This window comes from Cavia porcellus, unplaced genomic scaffold (genome assembly GCF_034190915.1).
Source record: "Cavia porcellus strain 051 isolate PalLab524CR breed Dunkin Hartley unplaced genomic scaffold, mCavPor4.1 scaffold_21, whole genome shotgun sequence".
NCBI lineage: Eukaryota > Metazoa > Chordata > Mammalia > Rodentia > Caviidae > Cavia > Cavia porcellus.
The window spans coordinates 63,572,474-63,592,547 of record NW_026947504.1 but is presented as its reverse complement, the minus strand read 5'-3'; the positions used below and the strand labels follow the sequence as shown (position 1 = coordinate 63,592,547).

The window sequence follows — 20,074 nt, the reverse complement described above, 5'->3', positions numbered from 1 at the left end:
CATCCAGAGCCTGGGAGACTGTGTTAAGATCATCGCTCCCAGAATTCAAGGACCCAACCAGAGCCCAGCCACACCAGACTAGCCTTGGGAAGGTTTTGCAGCCAGAGTAGATTCCCCTAGCGACCTTCTTCAATTACAGAAGTTGACAGCAGATAAAGTGAGTTCCAGGGCATTGGTCTTTTCCCAGGGAAAGCTTTAGCCCATCATCCACAGTGGGTAGGTGCCTGCCCAGCTACCTGGAACACTGAAGGTAGCATGAGGGGATCTGAGAGCCTGACTGGACCTCGCTCAGCAACCTCTATTCAGTCCCAGGAGCCTACGGCATAGGAGACGATTTCCAACACATCCAGGGGAAGCCTTAGAAAAACACTTGAAACACAGAAATACAGGAAAATGACAAAACGAAAGACCAAAACACAATCTCAAATCTCCAGCCCATCCCAAGAAAGCCTAGGAGCCATGTACATAGAGGAAAATATATGCCATATACCTGAAATACCTGTAATAATAGCAACTGAAATAAAGAAGCAACTTCAGGAAGCTTTAAAGGAATTCAAACTAGAAATAATCTCCCAAGTAAAAGAAGAAATGACAAAAGTAATGAAAGAGATGCTGAACACATTTAAAGAAGACACAGTCAAAAAATCAGAGGAACAAAACAAAAAGAATCCCTGGATGAACAATTTAACAAACAAACATAATACATGAAGCAGATTCAAAGAGATATACAGGAAAACTAAAATTTCATCGAAAGTTGTCAAAACCGACTCAACAAAAGTGAAGACAGAATTTCAGAACTTGAAGACAAGATTACAGCTAGTGAACAGGAAAGATCTTTTCAAAAAACAAGGAATCAAAAAAAAAAAAAGGAATCAGGAAATAACCATTCAACAGCTGCAAGATGATGCAAAGAAAAACAACATAAGATTAACAGGGATAAATGAAAAAGAAAGGAACAACACAAATGATATCAAAAGGCTATTCACAAAAGTCATAGCTGAAAATTTCCCAAACATGAGAATGGAAACTGACATTAGATTAATGAAGCATATAGAACTCCAAATAGCCATAACCAAAATAAAACTATACCCAGGCATATAATAATGACTATCCTAGAAATCCAACACAAGAATAGAACACTAAAAGCTGTCAGAGAGAAAAGACAGATCACCTATAAAGGACAGCCTATTAGAATAACAGCAGACTTCTCAACACAAATAATGAAGTCAAGAAGAACATGAAGTGAAGTATTTCAGATGCTGCCTGCAAGAAACCCATCTAACCCAAAAGGAAACTCACAGACTGAAAGTCAAAGGATGGAAAACAATACTTCATGCAACAGAAACCGAAAAAAGTGGGGGTAGCTATTTTGTTTGCAGATAATGTGACCTTCAAACCAAGAATGATCCTAAGAGATACATACTGGTTAGGGGAAAACTTATCTTAAATATATATGCACCAAATTCCAGAGCACCCAGATATACAAAGCAAGTATTAATAGAAATGAAAAATCAAATTAGTAATAACACAATTATAAGAGGAGATCTTTACACACCACTAACACCAAGGGACAGATCAACCAGACAGAAAATCCTCAAAGAAGTAACAGAACTGAATCACACCTATGAACAAATGGACTTGATAGACATACACAGAGTATTCCGCCCAACATCAGAATATATATTCTTCTCAGCAGCACATGGGAAATTCTCTAAAATAGACAATATACTAGCTCACAGAACATATTTAAATCAATGCAAAAGAATTGAAATTATCCCATGCATGTTACCAGACCACAGTGCCATGAAACTAGAAATTAATGATAAAAGAAACGGCAAAAATCCCACAACCACATGGAAAATGAATAATACACTCTTGAGCAATCAGTGGATCACAAAGGAAATTAAAGAAGAAATTAAACAATCCCTACAAGCAAACGAAAATACAAATACAACTTACCGGAATTTGTGGGATGCAATAAAAGCAGTCCTTAGAGGAAAATTTATTACACTGAGTTCCCACATCAGGAGAACAGAATGAATACAAATAAACAATCTGTTGCTACACCTCAAACATCTAGAAAAAGAAGAGCAAGTCAAGCCTAAAGCTGAAAGAAGGGAGGAAATTATAAAAATCAGAGCAGAAATGAATACAATAGAGACTTAGAAAACAATCCAAAAAAATCAATGAATCAAAGAGTTGGTTCTTTGAAAGAACAAATAAAATTGATAAGCCCCTAGCCAACCTTATTAAAAAAGAGGAAAGAAACAGCTCAAAATCATACAATAAGAAATGAAAAAGGCAAGATCACTGCAGATTCTGTGGAAATACAATCATCAACACCTATTTCGAAAACCTCTACTCTCATATGTTCGATAACACAGAAGAAATGGACAGATTCCTAGAAACATATGAAGTACCAAACCTGGGTCAAGAAGATGTAAAGCTGCTGAATCACCCAATTTCTATTAATGAAACTGAAAATGTAATTAAGTCCTTACCTACAAAGAAGAGTCCAGGCCCAGACGGATTCACTGTGTAATTCTACAAGAAATACAAAGAAAACTTACTGCCGAGACTCCTCAAACTCTTTAATGAAATCGAAAGGGAAGCAATTCTTCCTAAGTCAGTCCTGAAAGCAAATATGACTCTCGTACCAAACCTGAGAAAGACTCAACTAAAAAAGAGGACTACAGGCCAATCTCCCTAATGAACACAGATGCAAAAATCCTCAATAAAATATTGGCAAACAGGATGCAGCAAATCATCAAGAAGATTATAAACCACGACTAAGTGGGATTTATCCCAGGCATGCAGGGATGGTTCAACATACGTAAGTCAATAAATGTAATCCACCATATCAATAAAGCCAAAAGTAAGAAGCAACATGATCATCTCCACAGATGCAGAAAAAGTTTTTGATAAGGTCCAAACTTCATTCATGATAAGAACCATACAGAAAATTGGAATAGATGGTCTTTACCTCAATATGATAAAGGCCATCAATGACAAACCTACAGCCAGCATCATACTAAATGGCCAAAAATTGAAAGCCTTTACTTTAAAATCAGGTACAAGACAAGGATGTCCCTTATCACCACTCTTATTCAATATAGTACTGGAAATACTAGCCAGAGTAATGAGATAAGAGACAGAAATAAAAGGGGTAAAATAGGAAGAGAAGAAGTTAAATTATCATTATTTGCAGATGACATGATACTCTACATAGAAGACCCTCAAAACTCCATTGAAAGACTCCCAGATATAATAAACTCAGCAATGTAGCTGGATACAAAATCAATATTCAAAAATCAATAGCATTTCTATACACTAACAACAAAATCACTGAGAAAGAAATAAAAGAAACCACACCCTTCATACTAACATCCAAAAAATGAAATATTTAGGAATTAATCTCACAAAAGTAGTAAAAGATGTATACAGGGAAAATTATAATACCCTGAAAAAAGAAATTGAAGAGGATCTCAGAAAATGGAAAGACATCCCTTGCTCGTGGATAGGAAGAATAAATATCGTGAAAATGGCCAGTCTCCCAAAACTATTATAGATTCGATGCAATCCCAATAAATATACCATCAACATACCTTATAAATCTAGAGAAATCACTCCTAAAATTCATCTGGAACCACAAGAGACCTAGAATAGCAAAAGCAATTCTAAGCAGCAAAGGCAAGGCAGGAGGCATCACATTCCCTGACTTGAAGTTAAACTACAAAGCAACTGTAATAAAATCAACATGGGACTGGAATAAAAACAGAGCCGAAGATCAGTGGAATAGATTAGAAGATACAATCACAACTACAAACACACTCAACCATCTTATCTGTGATAAAGGGGCCAAACATGGTCACTGGAAGAACGACAGTCTCTTTAATAAGTGGTGTTGGAAAAACTGGCTCTCCATAGGCCGAAAACTAAAACTAGACCCATGCCTATCCCCATGTACTAATCTAAAATCTAAATGGATCAAAGATCTGAATATTAAAACAGAAACACTAAATCTGTTAGAAGACAAATTAGGTAAAAATCTTAAGACACAGGGGTAGGTAAACAGTTCATGAACAGGAATCAAACCACACAGGAAATACTTCACAGAATCAATAACTGGGATTACGTCTTCTTAAAAAGTATCTGCATGTCAAAAAAAATCTCCAGCATAGTGAAAAGAAAACCCACAAACTGAGAAAAAATCTTAGTAAACTGTCCCTCAGACAAAGGACTTCTGCCTAAAACATAAATTAAAAAAAATCAGACCCCTGAAATTCAAAGATCCAATCCAAAAATGGGCATCTGAGATGAATACACACTTCTCAGATGAAGAAATACAAATGGCAAATAGATACATGAAAAAATGTTCATCATCATTGCTCAGGAGACAAATGCAAATTAAAACCACACTGAGATTCCATCTCACTCCTGAAAGAATGGCCAGGATCAAGAAAACTACCAACAATAAATGCTGGAGAGGCTGTGGGTAAAAAGGAACTCTCCTGCACTGTTGGTAGGAGTGTAGACTGGTGCAGCCATTGTGGAGGTCAGTCTGGAGATTTCTCAGAAAGCTGGGATTGGAAGTCCCATTTGTTCCAGCTATTCCACTTCTAGGCATATTCCAAGAAGAACTGAAAGCATCATACCATATGTGCACCCATGTTTATAGCAGCACAATTTGTAATAGCCCAGATCTTAGAAACAATCTAAGTGTCCATCAACTGAGGAATGGATAAAAAAGCTGTGGTTTTTTAATACAATGGAGTACTACTCAGCTATAAAGAATGATCATATTGAGATACTTATAAATAAATGGACATAACTTCAGACCATATTCATTAGCAAAATAAATCAAACTGACATGTATAAATACCGAATTATGGATTGTCTGGTGGTAAAATGCTGTTACTTGCAACAAAAAAAAAAAAATTAATCTGGTACAGACAATTTTAAGGCAATCCAAAATCCACACTGTGGCTTGGGTGCTGCTGGATGCTTTCAGCCAAATATATAATGAGAAACAGGAACTAAAAGCACAAATAAATTATGTGAAAAATGTACAGTTTTGCCAAAAAGGAAGCACTTATAAAGTTCAGGCCAAGGAAAGTGTGGTTGCTGAAAAGATTAATGCCATTAAAAAAGAAGTCATATACTTTATACCAGGACAACAGAAAAAATGCCTTGACCCATCTCAGGAATTGGTCAAACCCCACCCACCCGCATCAGACTCAATAGTGTAAAATATAAAATTTTTTGACAGACTCTGATTTGACAAAAGAGCCCCAGACACCTTGGTTACTCAGGATGTCCTAAGGAAGTATAAACCCAAGTGCTTGGAGGTCACGGCAGTTATATTCCATGAGGGCCTGCTTTTGGTCTAGCTAGCTGAAGACCTGACATCATTCATGTACAGCTAGCTGGCTTTGGAGACATGCAGACTGCAAACGCTATGCGTTTATGGAGGCATCCACCTAGATTTTGGAAGAAGATCTGGAAGGTCAGGCAATGTGGCTGTATGACAGAGGGGCCACAGACCCTGCCAGGAGTCCAAAGAGGGCAACGCAAAAATCCATAAAAGTGAAGCCAAAGATGCAGTGGAGACCCCTGAAAGTTGGCAATGCTAGGAACATGGAACCTGTGTTAAGGAAAATCACAGGCAGTTCACACACTGAGTCCAAGAAAGAGGTCACACAGGCTGTGACCAGCAAGGACAAAAGGTAGAGCTGCACAGTGCTGTGGGGCTCACATCTCCTACAACCTCGTCTAGATGCTGAACATGGAGCTACAGGACTCCATGTTTGGCCTGCTGGATTTCAGTCCTATCTTGATTTTATTCCTTTATATCCCTCTATTCTTCCCTTTGGATAGGAATATTTATCCTGTGCCATTGCATGTTGGAAGTATTTACCTTTCTTTATTTTTATAGGAGCTCGGTTATAGATTAAGATGCCTTGGGTCTCAGCAAAGCCTTTAGTTTTGGACTTTTTGGCCAACTGTTAACTTAGAGCTGGACTATACACATTTTACTAATGAAATGGACATGAGCTTTTTGGGAAGGCAGGGGAGTTGAATATTACAGTTAAGATCTCAAATAGCCCCCAGAAGTTTCATGTGTTCAGAGGTGGGGCTGCTGGAAAGCGACTGGCTCATGTGGGTTACTATACACATCAGTGAATTAATCCACAGACACGTGCACAGCTGAATGTAACCTTAGGAAGTATGGTCTGAATAGAGACTACGGGTCACTTGGGAAATGAACTCAGATCTGGACCCCTGCGGAGGCCCTACTCCTCTTTCTGCTTCCTGCCTACCATGGGCCAAGCAGCTGTCCTGTCCCCTGCCCTTACTCCACGCCATTTTTGCTTTAGAGCCAGTCAACCTTACATGGACTGAATCGTCTAAAATTAAGAGTCAAATAAAGCTCCTCCCTTATGTTAGGGCTACTGTTTGCCCCAGCAAGAGGAAAGTCATTAATACAGCTGAGAGAGGTGAAAAAGCCGCAGAAGGAAAATCTCGCGATAGCAGAGGCTGGATCGTGAGATTTAAGAAGGAAGCCGTTTCCATAACACCAAAGTGCAAGATGAAGCAGCAAGTGCTGTTGTGAAGATGGACCAAGTTATCCGGAAGATCTGGGTACTATAACTGATGAGGCTGCAACAGGTTTTCAATGGGGACGAACAGCTGTTTGTGTCCATTTGGCACTCTCATGGCTACAGAGAAATTAATGCATGGCTTAAAATCTTCCAAGAGCAGACTGACTCTCCTGTCAGGGACTAATGAAACTGGTGAGTTTAAGTCATTTACCATTCTGAGAAAATTTAGGACTTTTAATAATTATTCTAAAAATTATACTCTGCCTATGATGTATAAATGAAACAAAGGCTAGATGACAGCACATTTACTTCCAACACGGTTTACTAATATTTGAAGTTCACTGTTGAGACTTATTGCTTAGAAAAAATTCCTTTTAAATTATTATTGCTCATCAACAATGCATCTAAGTCAGTATGGATTACATAGTGAATTTAAGGCCAGCCTGAACTACACAGAGAAAGAGACAGACAAACAGACAGACAAGAGAGAGAATGCAAGTGAGAGAATTAGAAACAAAACCTGAAGATGTGAATGAATTACTGCAAACTCAGGATAAAATGTGAGTAGAGGGGCAGTTGCTTCTTATGGATAAGCAGAGAAAGTACTTTCCTTAAATGTATTCTACTTCTGATGAGGTGGCTGTGAACATTGTTGAAATGACAAACGATTTACAATGTCACATAAACTTAGTTGATAAGTAACAGCAGGATTAGAGAACTGACTCCAACTTTGACAGATGCTCTACTATGGATAAACAGCACTGCATGCCACAGAGAAATCTTTCACGAAAGAGCTGATCTAAGCATCCAATTTCACTCTCATCTTATTTGAAGAATCTGCCACAGCCCTTTTAGCACTCACCACCTTGATCAGTCATCACCAGATTTCAACACTGAAGCTACAAAATATTATAAGTTGCTTAAAGCTCAGACGAGCATTAGCATGTTTTAGCAATAGTTTTTTGTGTTTGTTTGTTTGCTTGCTTGCTTGCTTGTACGGGGAATCGATCTGAGGGCTTTAGCACTTACTAGGCAGGCACTGTACCACCAAGTTACATCCTTAGCCCAAGTATTTTAATTAAGTAATATACTGTATGTACTCTAGATAAATGCTACTGCACAACAAATAACTATAGTACAGTATAAACTTAACCTTTATGTGCACTTGAAAAACAAAAAAAATGTGTAACTCTCTTTATTGTAATATTTATTTCACTGTAGTAGCCTGGAACCAAACTGCTCTTCAAGGTATAGCTATGGACATATACCTATGATAAACCTTTACCTTTTATTTAACACAGCTTTTCTTTGTCATATTCCAATTGTTAGCACCATTACTTTTAGGTTTTGGAGTCATATTTAAGTAAAATAAAGGTTATGGTATTTTTTTTTTTTTGTCTTTTTCCTTTTTATCGGTAGCAGGGATCGAACTCACGACCGCCTGCTTGCAAGGCAGACGCTTATGCCACTGAGCTAATTCCCCAGCCCCAGGTTATGGTATTTGAACATACAGCATGACAGTTAATTTGATAACTAAGATGGACATACGTCACTAACAGGCAAGGAGCATATACAGCACAGATAGACTAGACAACAAAATGATTCACATCCCAGGCAGGTAGAGGGAGACAAACAGAGGTTTCACCATACTGCTTATAGCACAACATAATTTCAACTTAGAAATTGTTCGTTTATGGAATTTTCCAGTTAATATTTTTGGATTGCAGTTGACTACAGGTAACTGTAACTGTGGAAAGTAAAATCTCAGGTAAGGGGAACTAACACAGAACTAAAGTTTTCTGCCTTGATGTCCAAAGCCTTTCCCACCCTGCTACACTACCATTTGAGATGCAGAAAGAAAACCAAAATTCTAACAACTGATTCACCTTGGGCCACAACAAGAACACCATTCTCAGTCAGTTTCTTAAGGAAAAGTTCCTTATTCACATGCTCTGAATAAAATCTAATCTAAATAATAATCAGATTATATCTTATAAATGTCTGTTAAAAACAATTTTCTAAATAAAGTACCATTAAACTTTTATTACAGAAGATTACTGGAGACTTTTAAGAATGTATAAACAACATTTCTAACTCTACAGGAGTTAACAATAAGAATTTTAACAAAATCAATACCAATGCATTTAAAAATTTAACCATTTAGGGACTAAGACTACAACTCAGTGGTAGAGCACTTGCCAGCATGTGCAAGGACCTGGGGTTGATCTCCAGTGCCAAAAACAAACAAACAGATAACCATTTAACTGATTCTCAACTTCTTCTAAACATGACTCATAATAAAATTATAAGTGATCATTCTGCCATTCCAATAGGTACTCATTGATACTAATAAATGCTTAATGTGCATTAATGCATTTAATCTGCACAGTGACTCCAAGTTCTAGAAAATCTTGTTAGCCTATTTTACAGATAAGAAAACTAAGACTTGGAGATTTTAGGTAATTTGTTTAAAATTATGGAGAGTTTTTTTTTCTACAGTCACTAGTACAGCGATTGAACCTAGGGACTTATGCATGCTAGGCTACTACTACTGTAGTCCTAGCCTTTTTTATTTTTATTTTATTGGGTCTCACTGAGTTGCCCAAGGTGATCTCAAACTTACCATCCTCCTGCTTCAACCTCCCTAGTACAGATGTACTCCACTTTGCCTAACTAATTCCAAATCATAACCCCTTCTCTAGTCAAGTATACATCATCTGCTTTCCATTGCCAATTTCCCCCAAGTTACTATGTCTCTCTTCTTGTTTCGGACAAGATAGACAGCTACCACTAACAAGCCGCACTGCACACAGGTTCATCCTGTCCATACATGTGCTTGTTCTTGTTCACAACACTGCATGTTCTGAGAACATGCTCCATCACGTTCTCCATGAGAAATTACTGTAAAGATGGAGGCTAAATTCTCAGACCAACTCTCAGAAACTAGACTATCACTTAAAATAATAGGTCAAGGAAAATTTTATTGAATTATTATAAGATAAAAAGATCATCTGCTGTAACACCTTCCAAAAAGGGACCCCCAAAAAGGTACCACCAAACCCAAAGGTAACATTAAATTTTTTTGTTGTCTTCTTCTAGCACAAAACCAAAGAGTGATTTCACACATGCTTGTCCTCATCATGAGCTTCTTTAGGAAATGACATTTAAATTATACCAGTTTCAGGGCAGATAAGAACAAAGCCAGGAAGAGATAAGGGTAGGATAAGAAATAGATGCATGTATACACATATATTCAAGTCTGAAGCCTAAAAGAGCCTCTATGATTAAAACTACTACAGTTCACTACCAAAACAAAGTTACATGAATTAGGACAGAAATCTAGTTACCATACTGCATTGCACAACACACTAATAAACTGCAAACAACCTAATGGACAGGAAACTATTCATGAATATTCCATATAAACAGCTACTCATTTCTGATTTTCTGAAAATTAAATGCTAGTATTTGAGGAAGAGGGACAGATGGAGCTACCACTCCCTTCAACTGCATATGCACAAAAATAGCTTTATACATAAAATACCAAAGTAAGTATAAATATACTTTAGATGCTCTGGGATGATTATTCCTAAGTCCTATACCCATACTTCAGTGTTCTTCTCATTTTAGATAAGGAGTTGATACTATGTTCAAATTTCTTGGGATTATGAAACTTGTACCCTCCTTTTTATCTGCAGAGACTTCTAAAAAACTCTTTTAAAAAGTTTTTTTAATATTGTGATAATAAGAGAGTATCTTTCTAGAGAGAAAATTTAACAATAATTGTCAAATCATAAAAATGCTCATAGCTTTTGACTCAGTAATTCAACTTTCAAAAATTTATTCTAATAAAAATATCAGAAGTCATTAATTAATTTACTTAACAAATTATCAAGGATTTACTTTGTGCCAGGCACTATTTTTATGAATAAACAAGTACATCACATTATTCAACAGCATCAAAAATTTGGGAGTAAACTAAATGTCCATTAGTAATAAGAGTTAAATTAGATTATATCCAACAGATAAAATATTATATATCACTATAAAATGTATTGCTAAAAATAAGAAAACATAACATTATGTTCATGATGCTAAACAACAAAAACTCCATGAAAATACATATAATCACATGTATAATCACAAATTGGTATTTTGAGATATTTTTTCCTAAAGATCTTGGATACCTTAACCTCTCTATATCCAGTATCTTCATGTATAAAATTAAAATTTTACATGTACAATGTTGTATCTTATATTGTAAATGACTTACTTGCAAAGTATTTATAATATTCCCCAAGTTCATATGAAAACAATAGTAATTATTTCCTGCTGCTATTATCACACATGTGCATATATAGGACAGAAAAACTATATCAAAGAACTATATCAAGACATTTTCATAAATTTTAACAAAACTAACTGTGAGACAATGAGGAAATCTAACACTGACTATATATTAGAACTTATTTAAAAGTACTTTGAAGACATGGTTGTATTTCTTTAGAGTCCTTATATCATAATAAGATATTTATAAGTCAAATATGATATTTAAGATTTGCCTTTAAATACTTTGCGCAAATTTTATGTAAGAAATTTTTCTAAACATTTTTAAAGTTACCAGAGTTAAGTTATTTATGGTTAATGGAATTGTTACTAGTTTTTATTTTCTTTACATCTTTCTATTTTTAAAATTTTCTATAGTTATTTGAAACTATTTTTAAAATGAGAACAATTTCAAAAACATTTAAGAAAAGCCTTACCAATACTCCATCCACAGACGAAATTTTCTCCCAAGTTAACCAAGCTCTTTCTCTGACACAATCTGCTATCTTTAATTTCTGACATAATGCAGTAAAATCAGGTTCTTCAGTTTCTTCAAACTCAAGCCTGACAAATGAAAATAATCATGTAATAAGTAGGTTCACACAAATCAAACTAAGTACACATATTTCAACAGTTTGAAAGTAATAGCACTATTCTGAAAGAAAACTTCATTATTTTCAAACTTATCTTTTAAAAACTTACACTCAGAATTTAAACATATGTTTATCTTTCTCATGGTTTGCCTAAAATAAGACTATCACACAGTGAAAAGTATCTGTTGGTATAGTGAATCAAATATACTCCAAAGCAGCGAACTAGCTTGGTGAAAGAAGAGTACAACATTCAACCCTGGGAACATGAGTAATTATAACAGCAAGAAGAGGTAATATTACACATGCAATTCAACGCCAGTGACTTCGCTAAACTGCAGTCTGTGTCAATATTTTACAAAATGTCCCTATTACTATTTCTCATAATAATTAACTTGGTATCAATTATTGCATTGCTTATTTCAGCTCTTTCACTTGACCTTTCTTAACCAAGATCAGCATATAATAAATTCCTATTGGCTCGTTTCCATTCATTTAATATCTATATGACATCTAATAATAGCAATAATAATACAAGGCATAATTTCCAACTGTTGAGTATTTACTCTGACCCCACACAAAGTGTCTCTGATGCAGGGATTTCACTGATACCCACACCAGCAACATTAAGCCAGAACTCTATCCTTGTTTTACAGATGTCTATAAACCAAACAGCAAATGCACTGACTAGAGATCATGGCCAAATAAGCATAAACTATGATATGAACCCAGCAGACTAACATCACAATCCAACTCCTTGACCACATTCTAGACTGCATTCTTCCACACATCAGTTCTTGATTATTTCAATATTGAAGGTGTAGCATGCTGTTCCCCTCAGTTTCCCTTCTAACTATATCACTCAGGCCAGAGACAAAGCAACAGAAATAAAATCTCAAGTTTCAGAGTAGAAATGGACTGTGTCCCTGCAAGTTCCATTGGACAGAGCCCTGAATCTATCCATAAGCAAGTTTCTTGGCTTCAAGGTGGCCAGGCGGTGGTCTTACTCTTGCTAACTATAGTCATGTGTCACATATTTCAGTCAATGACAGAGTCAGTATACAACAGTTGTCCCACAAGATTATAATGGAGCTAGAAAAATTCCACCATCTAATGACATCTTAGCTAACATAATGTCCTCGCACAATGCCATTACTCACATGTTTTTAGTGATGCTAACATAAACAAAACCTGCTCTGCTGCCAGTATAGCACATTCCATTATTTATAGCACATAATACTTAATAATAAGTGATTGCTACTGGTTTATGTATTTACTATACTATACTTTCATCATTAATACTTTAGAATTCACTCTCACTTTGTAAAAGAAAGTTTATTGTAAAACAGTATGTTGTATTATGCTAGTGGAAGCGTCACACATTTTGACAGCAGCAAGAAGCTAGATGAAGTAATTGGCCTGGACCATCTACGGTTGTGGAAGTGCACTCTGATGTTTGCACATGTTCACCAAATAAGGCAGAGATCCATGCTAATGAAAATTTTTGTGGGTATAGAAAAACAAAAACAGACTATACCTTTATGCATTTGCCTCGTAAGAGTTTCTGATAATTCCATTGTATAATGATATATATATAATAATGTGTTTAGAAAAAAATGAAAGAAACAAGGTCCTACTTTTCTAGGTGATGGCAAGAATTTCAAAATTTCTGCTTACTCTATGGTAACCAAAAATGCTCCCAAAGTTGAGTGAATGACAAAGAATTTGTTAGAGTAGCTATTTACCCTTTTTTCTAAAGGGAAAATTTCAAACACTGAATACATCACAGCCTAATAAAAAGTCAAAGTTATATCTTTTCTTAAAACATGCCCCAGACCTAGGTTTTTCCTAACCAATATGATTTTAACTGGCCTGTAAAACAGTCCATTTAAATATCTGGATTTTAAAAAGCCTTGCACAGTCCATTTCTAAAATCTTATTCCAATCTCTCACAATTTCCCCTGAATTCTGTTAAAGAGTAAGGAGACTGGAAAGAAAGGTAGTATTCAATGAAGATGAAATAAGGTTTGGTGACGGACCAAATTGGGAGAAAAAGTAGTGAGGAGCAGAAGTCTCATTTCCCTGCAACGATCTGTAGTCTCAAAGCAAAACCACTGTTGACAATAATGGCAATTATACTCCTTCAATTTTAGTTGCTTAATCATAAAGTACCCCAACAGAGAAAAATAAGTTCTTGAAATACAATAAATGCTTCCCTGTTGTGTTCTACTATATTCACAAGGTCTTGTTCAAATTTAAGTTTCATTTAATAAACGGGGAGGAAACGTTCCTGTGAGCACAAGAACACCACTTTATACCAACCAAAAGCAAAATCAAAAAGAGGAGAAACCAGGATTCTTGCTGGCTCATCGTCAAATGCAAAAATGGAAGAATTAATGAGGCATGCTGAGGTCGACGAAGACGCAAACAGTTCTATCCAACGGAGAGAAAAAGGGAAGTTTAGAAACTTCTAAGTACTTGTGCCTCAAATGTCTCATGAAACTTTTGCCAGTACACCAGTTCCCTAAAAAGTTAGGCTCTATCAATCAGCACGGATGACCTCAAGCCTCCAAAGCCTTAAAGCATTGTTCCAAGGAAACCTCACAAAGCCCCTCAGCCGAGTATCCTGCGGGCAATTGACAACTAGGACCCTGCATTTCACACCCAAGGCCTCTCCCAGGGCTGAGCTATGTGGGTGCAGGGCGCGCCCAAAGGAAGACTCCCAACTGTTGCATCGCAGGAGACCAAACAGAAAAGTCCAACGACTCCGGGAGTACCCCAGATCTCCACGGGAGAAACACTCTACAACAGTCATTCTTGTATTCGTGCGTGTGTGCATGTGTGTGTGTGAGTTTGAGTGTGTGTGTGTGTGTGTGTGTGTGTGTGTGTGTGCGCGCGCGCGCGCGTTCGCTAGGGGCTCGCAGTGACCAGACGCCTCCGAGCCTCAGTCTCGCTGGCGGAAACCCTGCACCTGTCACTTCGCTCAGGAACCCGAGCCCCACCCGCCCGGCACCTGTCAAGCCCGGGCCGAGCCCCCTCCGAGCATGCCCTCGCCCCGCTCGCGGGCGCACAGCCCCGACACGGTCCCGCCCACGCCGCGCCGCCGAGGGGGACCCCGCCGCAGCTGCCCGCCCCGGGACCGGCGCGGAGAAGATGCACCCGGCAGCCTCCGCACCCTCGGGCGCCCTTCCCGCCGGCGGGCCGCGGTGCCCGCCGCTCCCCCGCTCACCTGGCCAGAGGCGAGTCCTCGGGGCCGCCGTCCCGCTCGGGGCGCTCCTCGGGAGGGGGCGGCGGCGGGGGCTCCGCCGCGACGGCGGCCGCTCTCCGGGGGGTCTTGGGCGGCATGACGCGCTCGCGGCCGGCGCGGCGGGCTGTGGAGAGCGCGGGCGGGCGGGCGGGCGGCAGGGCGGCGCGCGCACGTCGGGCACGCCCCGTCCTCGCTCCCGTTACTCACGCCGTGTGGACGTCCCCTGAGGAAAGCCTGGCGCGCCCTCCCCCGCCGGCAACCGAGCGCCGCGGCAACCGCGGGAAAACGTCACTTCCGCCCGCGGCGTCACGTCCGCGAGGCTCCCGGCCTCGCCGGCACCTGGGGGGACCCGGGCGAGGTCTGCGGGGCGCCGGCCGGGGCGCGGGGCGCGGGCGCGCGGGCTGGGCGGGAAGGCCGCCCCGGAAGCGAGCGCTGCGGCTTGCGCGCGCTTCACCCGGGCGCGCCCTCGAGGCCCGCGCGCCCGAGAGCAGCTTTACGGGCAGCCGGGAGGGGGGGGTGACCGCCGGGTCCCCCATCTCCGCCCCGACGCGGGGCTCCTCGGGGCATATCTGGGGAGTGCACCCCGGGTGGGCACGCCCCTCCCTCGGGCCGCGCCCCTGTCTCCGGCTGCTGCAGCCCAATCCGATAAGCACTGTCGGCCAAAACAAAAACAAACGTGGGACGCTGAGCGGGCCGACCTCTGCCGATCGTCAGCAGTTACCAAGCGTAGGACGGTTGCTGGCCATTCGGAGATCCCGGGTTAGGAAAAAGGAGCTATGGGCAATAAACAGATTATAGAATAATAAGGACTGGTGGTGTAAAAACAGGAAAGCACCATCTCAGTGTCCAAAAGAGGTCAGAAGAATGGTGGCACTGGAGAAGAACTTTGGCTGGCAGGCAGGCTTAAAACGGTATATTCCAGCCCAGCATTAACTGCTTTACAGAATTTTATTTAAACCCTCAGGAACACCCCATCAAAATGGGTAATACTAGCATTGTGTGACACACCTTAGGAAAGAGTCTCAGAGGAGTTAATGTGCCCTATATCACAAAAGAGGTACTTGGCAGAACACTTGGACCCATGTATATGACTCCACTTACCGATGACATTAAAATGCAAAAACATAAAGACAGCAGAAAAGACCTTACTGAAACAACCAGAATCAAACAGTAGCTTAAAAATTTTTTCTCTTCTGTCTGTTGGTATTAATATTAATAGATGTCTCATTTAAGTACATGATTTTCCATCTTTGACAGACCCTGTTAATTGAAGTGCTATAAATAAAATACAGTTAATGTCCTGATATAAATGTTATTATCTAGAACAGCTGAGCAAGGACTGAAGCAACTCCTTCAAGTGTGGGTTTAATACAGTAAACTGTATACAGATTATGTTTTTCTCTGTCTTCCAAGACATATGCCACGATGTATGAAAGCTTGGCAAGCAATCATCTACTCAACAACCAGTCCTGCCTAACCTCAGAAACCCTCTACTTGGGGGACCAATTCTTTGCAGGAGGTAGGGTTCTGGTCCAGGTCCAGCCCTGGAGAAATAATGTGATTAAAATGATAGTTTCATTCACCGTGTCCTGAATTTTCACAAGCGCTCAAGGTGCAGTTTTTATCTTTGGAAGATGGAGAACAGTTGTTTGGGAGCCTGGTAAAGTGAGCTACAGGGATGGCTCAGTTTTACCCCATAACTGTTACTATGAGAATGTGACATGGGCCAATTGCTGCAGCCATTGTAACCTGAGGCAAGCCAATGTATGGATAACTCAGAAATACTAGGACTAGCACAGTACAAATGTGGAAAGAATCTATGTCCTTAGTTACCTATCAGAGTTTCTGATTTGACAATCCCTAAGCTTACTTGGGCTGCTGTTTTTTTAGCTATTTTGAACTGAAAGCATTATGACTATCTTTAGTCTTTTTTCTGGTCAATAAGACACAACACATGACACTTTTAATTTTTATAATTTTTTATATTTATTAGATGTTTGCAGTACATAATGATTAGAATCATTATGAGGAATTAGTACATAACACATGTCAATTCTTGTTTTTCCCCTTTTCCATCCCTCTTTTACCAGCATCAGATTGATGTATCTTATGTCCTTATAAAAATCCATGCTGAGTTACAATGACATTCTTCCCTCTATTTGTTTTACTTTATTTATATACCAAGTTGTGGGAGACAACTCCAGTGACTCCCTTTGAATCCTGAAAAATTACTGTGACTTTGATTATTTGGAGACTCATTTCCTTATGCTGATATGTAAAAAGTTGGCTAAGGTATTTCCTTCTGTCTTCAATTAGCTCTCAGCATTGCAAACAAGGCTAGCTGAGGTACTAATACGCAATCTCTAGCCAAGAGACAGTCCTGTTTCCTCGAATAGTGTTCTCCATATAATACAGATATGTACAGGATATGAGCATGAGAGTTGTTGGAACAAATAGCTCCAGGAATGTCAGCTGGGTACAGCCTCAAGATAAGAAGCTATGAGTCCCCAGTGCACAAGAGTTTACATATCAAAAACCTAAGCAATAGCCCCCCAAAACAATTCCACTACCTTAATTGGATTATGTAAATTGATTCTTCTGCATATCTTTATCTCTGCAACTTACAGACATGCCAGTCTTGCACCTGGCTAGCCCGCTCAAGTTATGTAATCCACCCCCCCCTCACTGTCCCTCATCCCTGAGCCACCCCGCTTCTTCACAAGATAATAAGTGCTGGGAGAGGCCTAGGATCAAGGCCTTTGTCCACCTGTCCTTATGGGGATTGGATTTAGGACCCCTTGGCTGCCCTTAACTTGGAACATGTCTTGGTGTTTTTACTCTCGCTGTGGGTTGCATTGGTGGTAGTAGGTTGGAATTAACTTGCTGGGATTCCAATGATGTCTCAATGGGATTACAAATATAATCTTTTGGATTCTGAGGAAAACTAGAACGAGGACTACAATACTTGGATGACTGAACTTATTATTCGGGTTTACAGTACCAGGTTTCTCAGAAGAAAACCCATCCAGTATTTAAGCTATATGTCTGATTTATTTCACTTAACATTATTGTCTCAAAGTGCTTCTATTTTTCTACAAATGATTCAAGTTTATCTTTCTTTATGGTGTGCAAATACCACTTTCTTTACCCATTCCTCTATTGATGGACATATAGGCTGCTTCCAAGATTTTGATATTTTGCGTTGTGCTGCTATGAACATAGATAGATGTACATCACTGTGGTATGATGTATTTAATTCTTTCGAGAAGCTATCTAAAAGATGATACACACAGTTTATAGAAGGATTTTGATTACCAGTCTACAGAGATTTCAACCCATAGTTTGACATCTCCAAGAAAGGATGATGTGGCAGACAGGGATGGTGGAAGAGGACTGCTCAAGGGATGGTAAGCAACAGAGAATGAGGGAAGAAGTATAGAAGATAGATATACCTTTTCAGGTCACACACCTGGTGAACCATCTCTTCCTGCCACGCCCCACTTTCTAACAGTAAGTCAGTTTTAATGCCCTCATAATCTGGTCACCTTTGAAAAACCCACCAATGAACACATGAGGCCTTTTGGGGACATCTAAATATAAACTGGTATTCCACCTCTGTCCACCAAAAGACTCATGTGCATCTCTTTATACAAAATGCATTTCATCCATGTCTAAGAGTCACTAAAATCTTGACAGTACAAATCCAAGTCCAGAGTCTCCTCTGAGACACAAAGCCAACTCTTAGTTGTGATCCCCTGTGAAAATGCAGAAGAAAGTTAAGCATTGCAGATATACAAAGGCACAGGACAAATATTCCCATTCCAATTGAGAGGACCAAGGAGATAGGAAGAAACTGAACCAAAGCAAGACCAAAAGCCATCAGGACAAACGTTAGGCCTTGTATTTCTATGTCCAGCACCTGGGGCAAGTTGTGAGATGTGATCTCAAAGGACTTGTGTGGCCCTGACCCTATGGCATTGCCCAAGGTTATAGCCCTCATGGCTCTCTCTTGAGCTGACTTTCTTCAGACATTCCATATTTCTGGCTTCTCCAACTTCCTGGGTTCTCTACTATACTTCTGGCTTCATTCTCACAGCTTTAGGCACTGCAGGGCCACACTACATCTCCCAGACCTCCTTCTGAAATCTGGGTGGAAACTGCCCTAAGCCCAGAACTCTTCCTTGAGCCCATAACCAGCACCAAGTGGATGGCACCAAGATCTGCCACTTTCTGGAGTGACGGGTTTTGTGCATTGACTGCAGAGGCTTGTGAGTGCCTGAATGACTAGGAATTTCGAATCAAATCTCAGAGAATAGATTCCATAGGCAGCAATTCTTATCCTGAAGCAGGTGTCCTGGGGCTTTCTTCTCTAACCAATGCCTTTCATTTTTGCTACTTTGACCCTGCAAAGGGAGGGGTTTTGCTGATTCCTCCATGCCCTATTCATTCCTCAACCAAGATTTCTTGTGCTGAAACTTCACTGGCCTTTCATTCCTGGAGAAACAGAAAACTTTTTGCTCCTGAGTTGTTTGCTCCTAATTTTCATATAAACTTGGCTAAAAGGAAGAAGTGGTATATATGCTACAGCCTAAACATTAGGCTGCCTTGAAATTTCTTTTGCCAGATTAATTAGTTCACCTCCTTAATCTCAGTCTCTTCCAAGGTCTCAAGTTATAAGCAAATTGTGGACACATTGCTCTGCCAGATCGTAACACACATTGCCTGGAGGCAAACTGCCAATGGAGCCTTGTTCTTAATTTAAATCACCTAAGTCTGATCTTTTCCACCTGATTTTTTAAAATCAGCATTCTGGTCTTCTGAGATCTGAGCAGAATCTCCCATCAAGCTCAGCTTGTAGCACACTAGAGCTTTTCTATCCCGTGTTAACAAATCTTTCCAACTCCTCACATAAGCCATTTCCGAAGGCTTCTGAATCACATAGTCAAATAGCGTGAGAGCAATGATCACATCTCTTTGGTACCAAAATCTGCCTAAGTTGCTTTTCTTGTCACTGAGACACAATATCAGAAACCCACAATTTAAGGAAAGAGAGGTTTATTTTGGATCACAGTCTGTAGAGGTTGCAGTTCATACTCTACTACCTCCAAGGCTGGACAGGATGGCAGATGGGCACAGCAGCAGAGGATTTCTCATGGCATGGTAAGCAGGAGCAGAGAGAATAAAGGCAAAAGTGGGACTGTACTATTCGAGGTCATACTGCAAGCTTCTTCCTATCAGACACTGCCTCCTAACAAGTCAGCTACAATGCCCCATAATCTAGTCACCTTTGAAAAGTCCACTAATGAATA

General features: G+C 39.7%; 1 protein-coding gene across 5 annotated transcripts in view; it reads right to left on the bottom strand.

The window, feature by feature from the left end:
* Positions 1 to 20,074, bottom strand: part of Rb1 (RB transcriptional corepressor 1) — a 193,152-nt gene that overhangs the window by 123,523 nt on the left and 49,555 nt on the right. For 4 of the 5 annotated variants that reach the window (XR_010041829.1, XM_063232780.1, XM_063232781.1 and 1 more), the window contains exons 1-2: positions 14,748 to 15,014; positions 11,366 to 11,492 (exon numbers count right to left, since the gene is read on the bottom strand). Coding sequence is in view for 3 of the 5 variants with exons in the window: in XM_063232780.1 (XP_063088850.1) it covers positions 11,366 to 11,492; positions 14,748 to 14,863 (243 nt within the window). In the remaining 2 variants the exon portion in view is untranslated. Of the gene's footprint in view, positions 1 to 11,365; positions 11,493 to 14,747; positions 15,015 to 20,074 lie in introns of those variants that run through there. The other variant, XM_063232783.1, reaches the window with a different exon arrangement.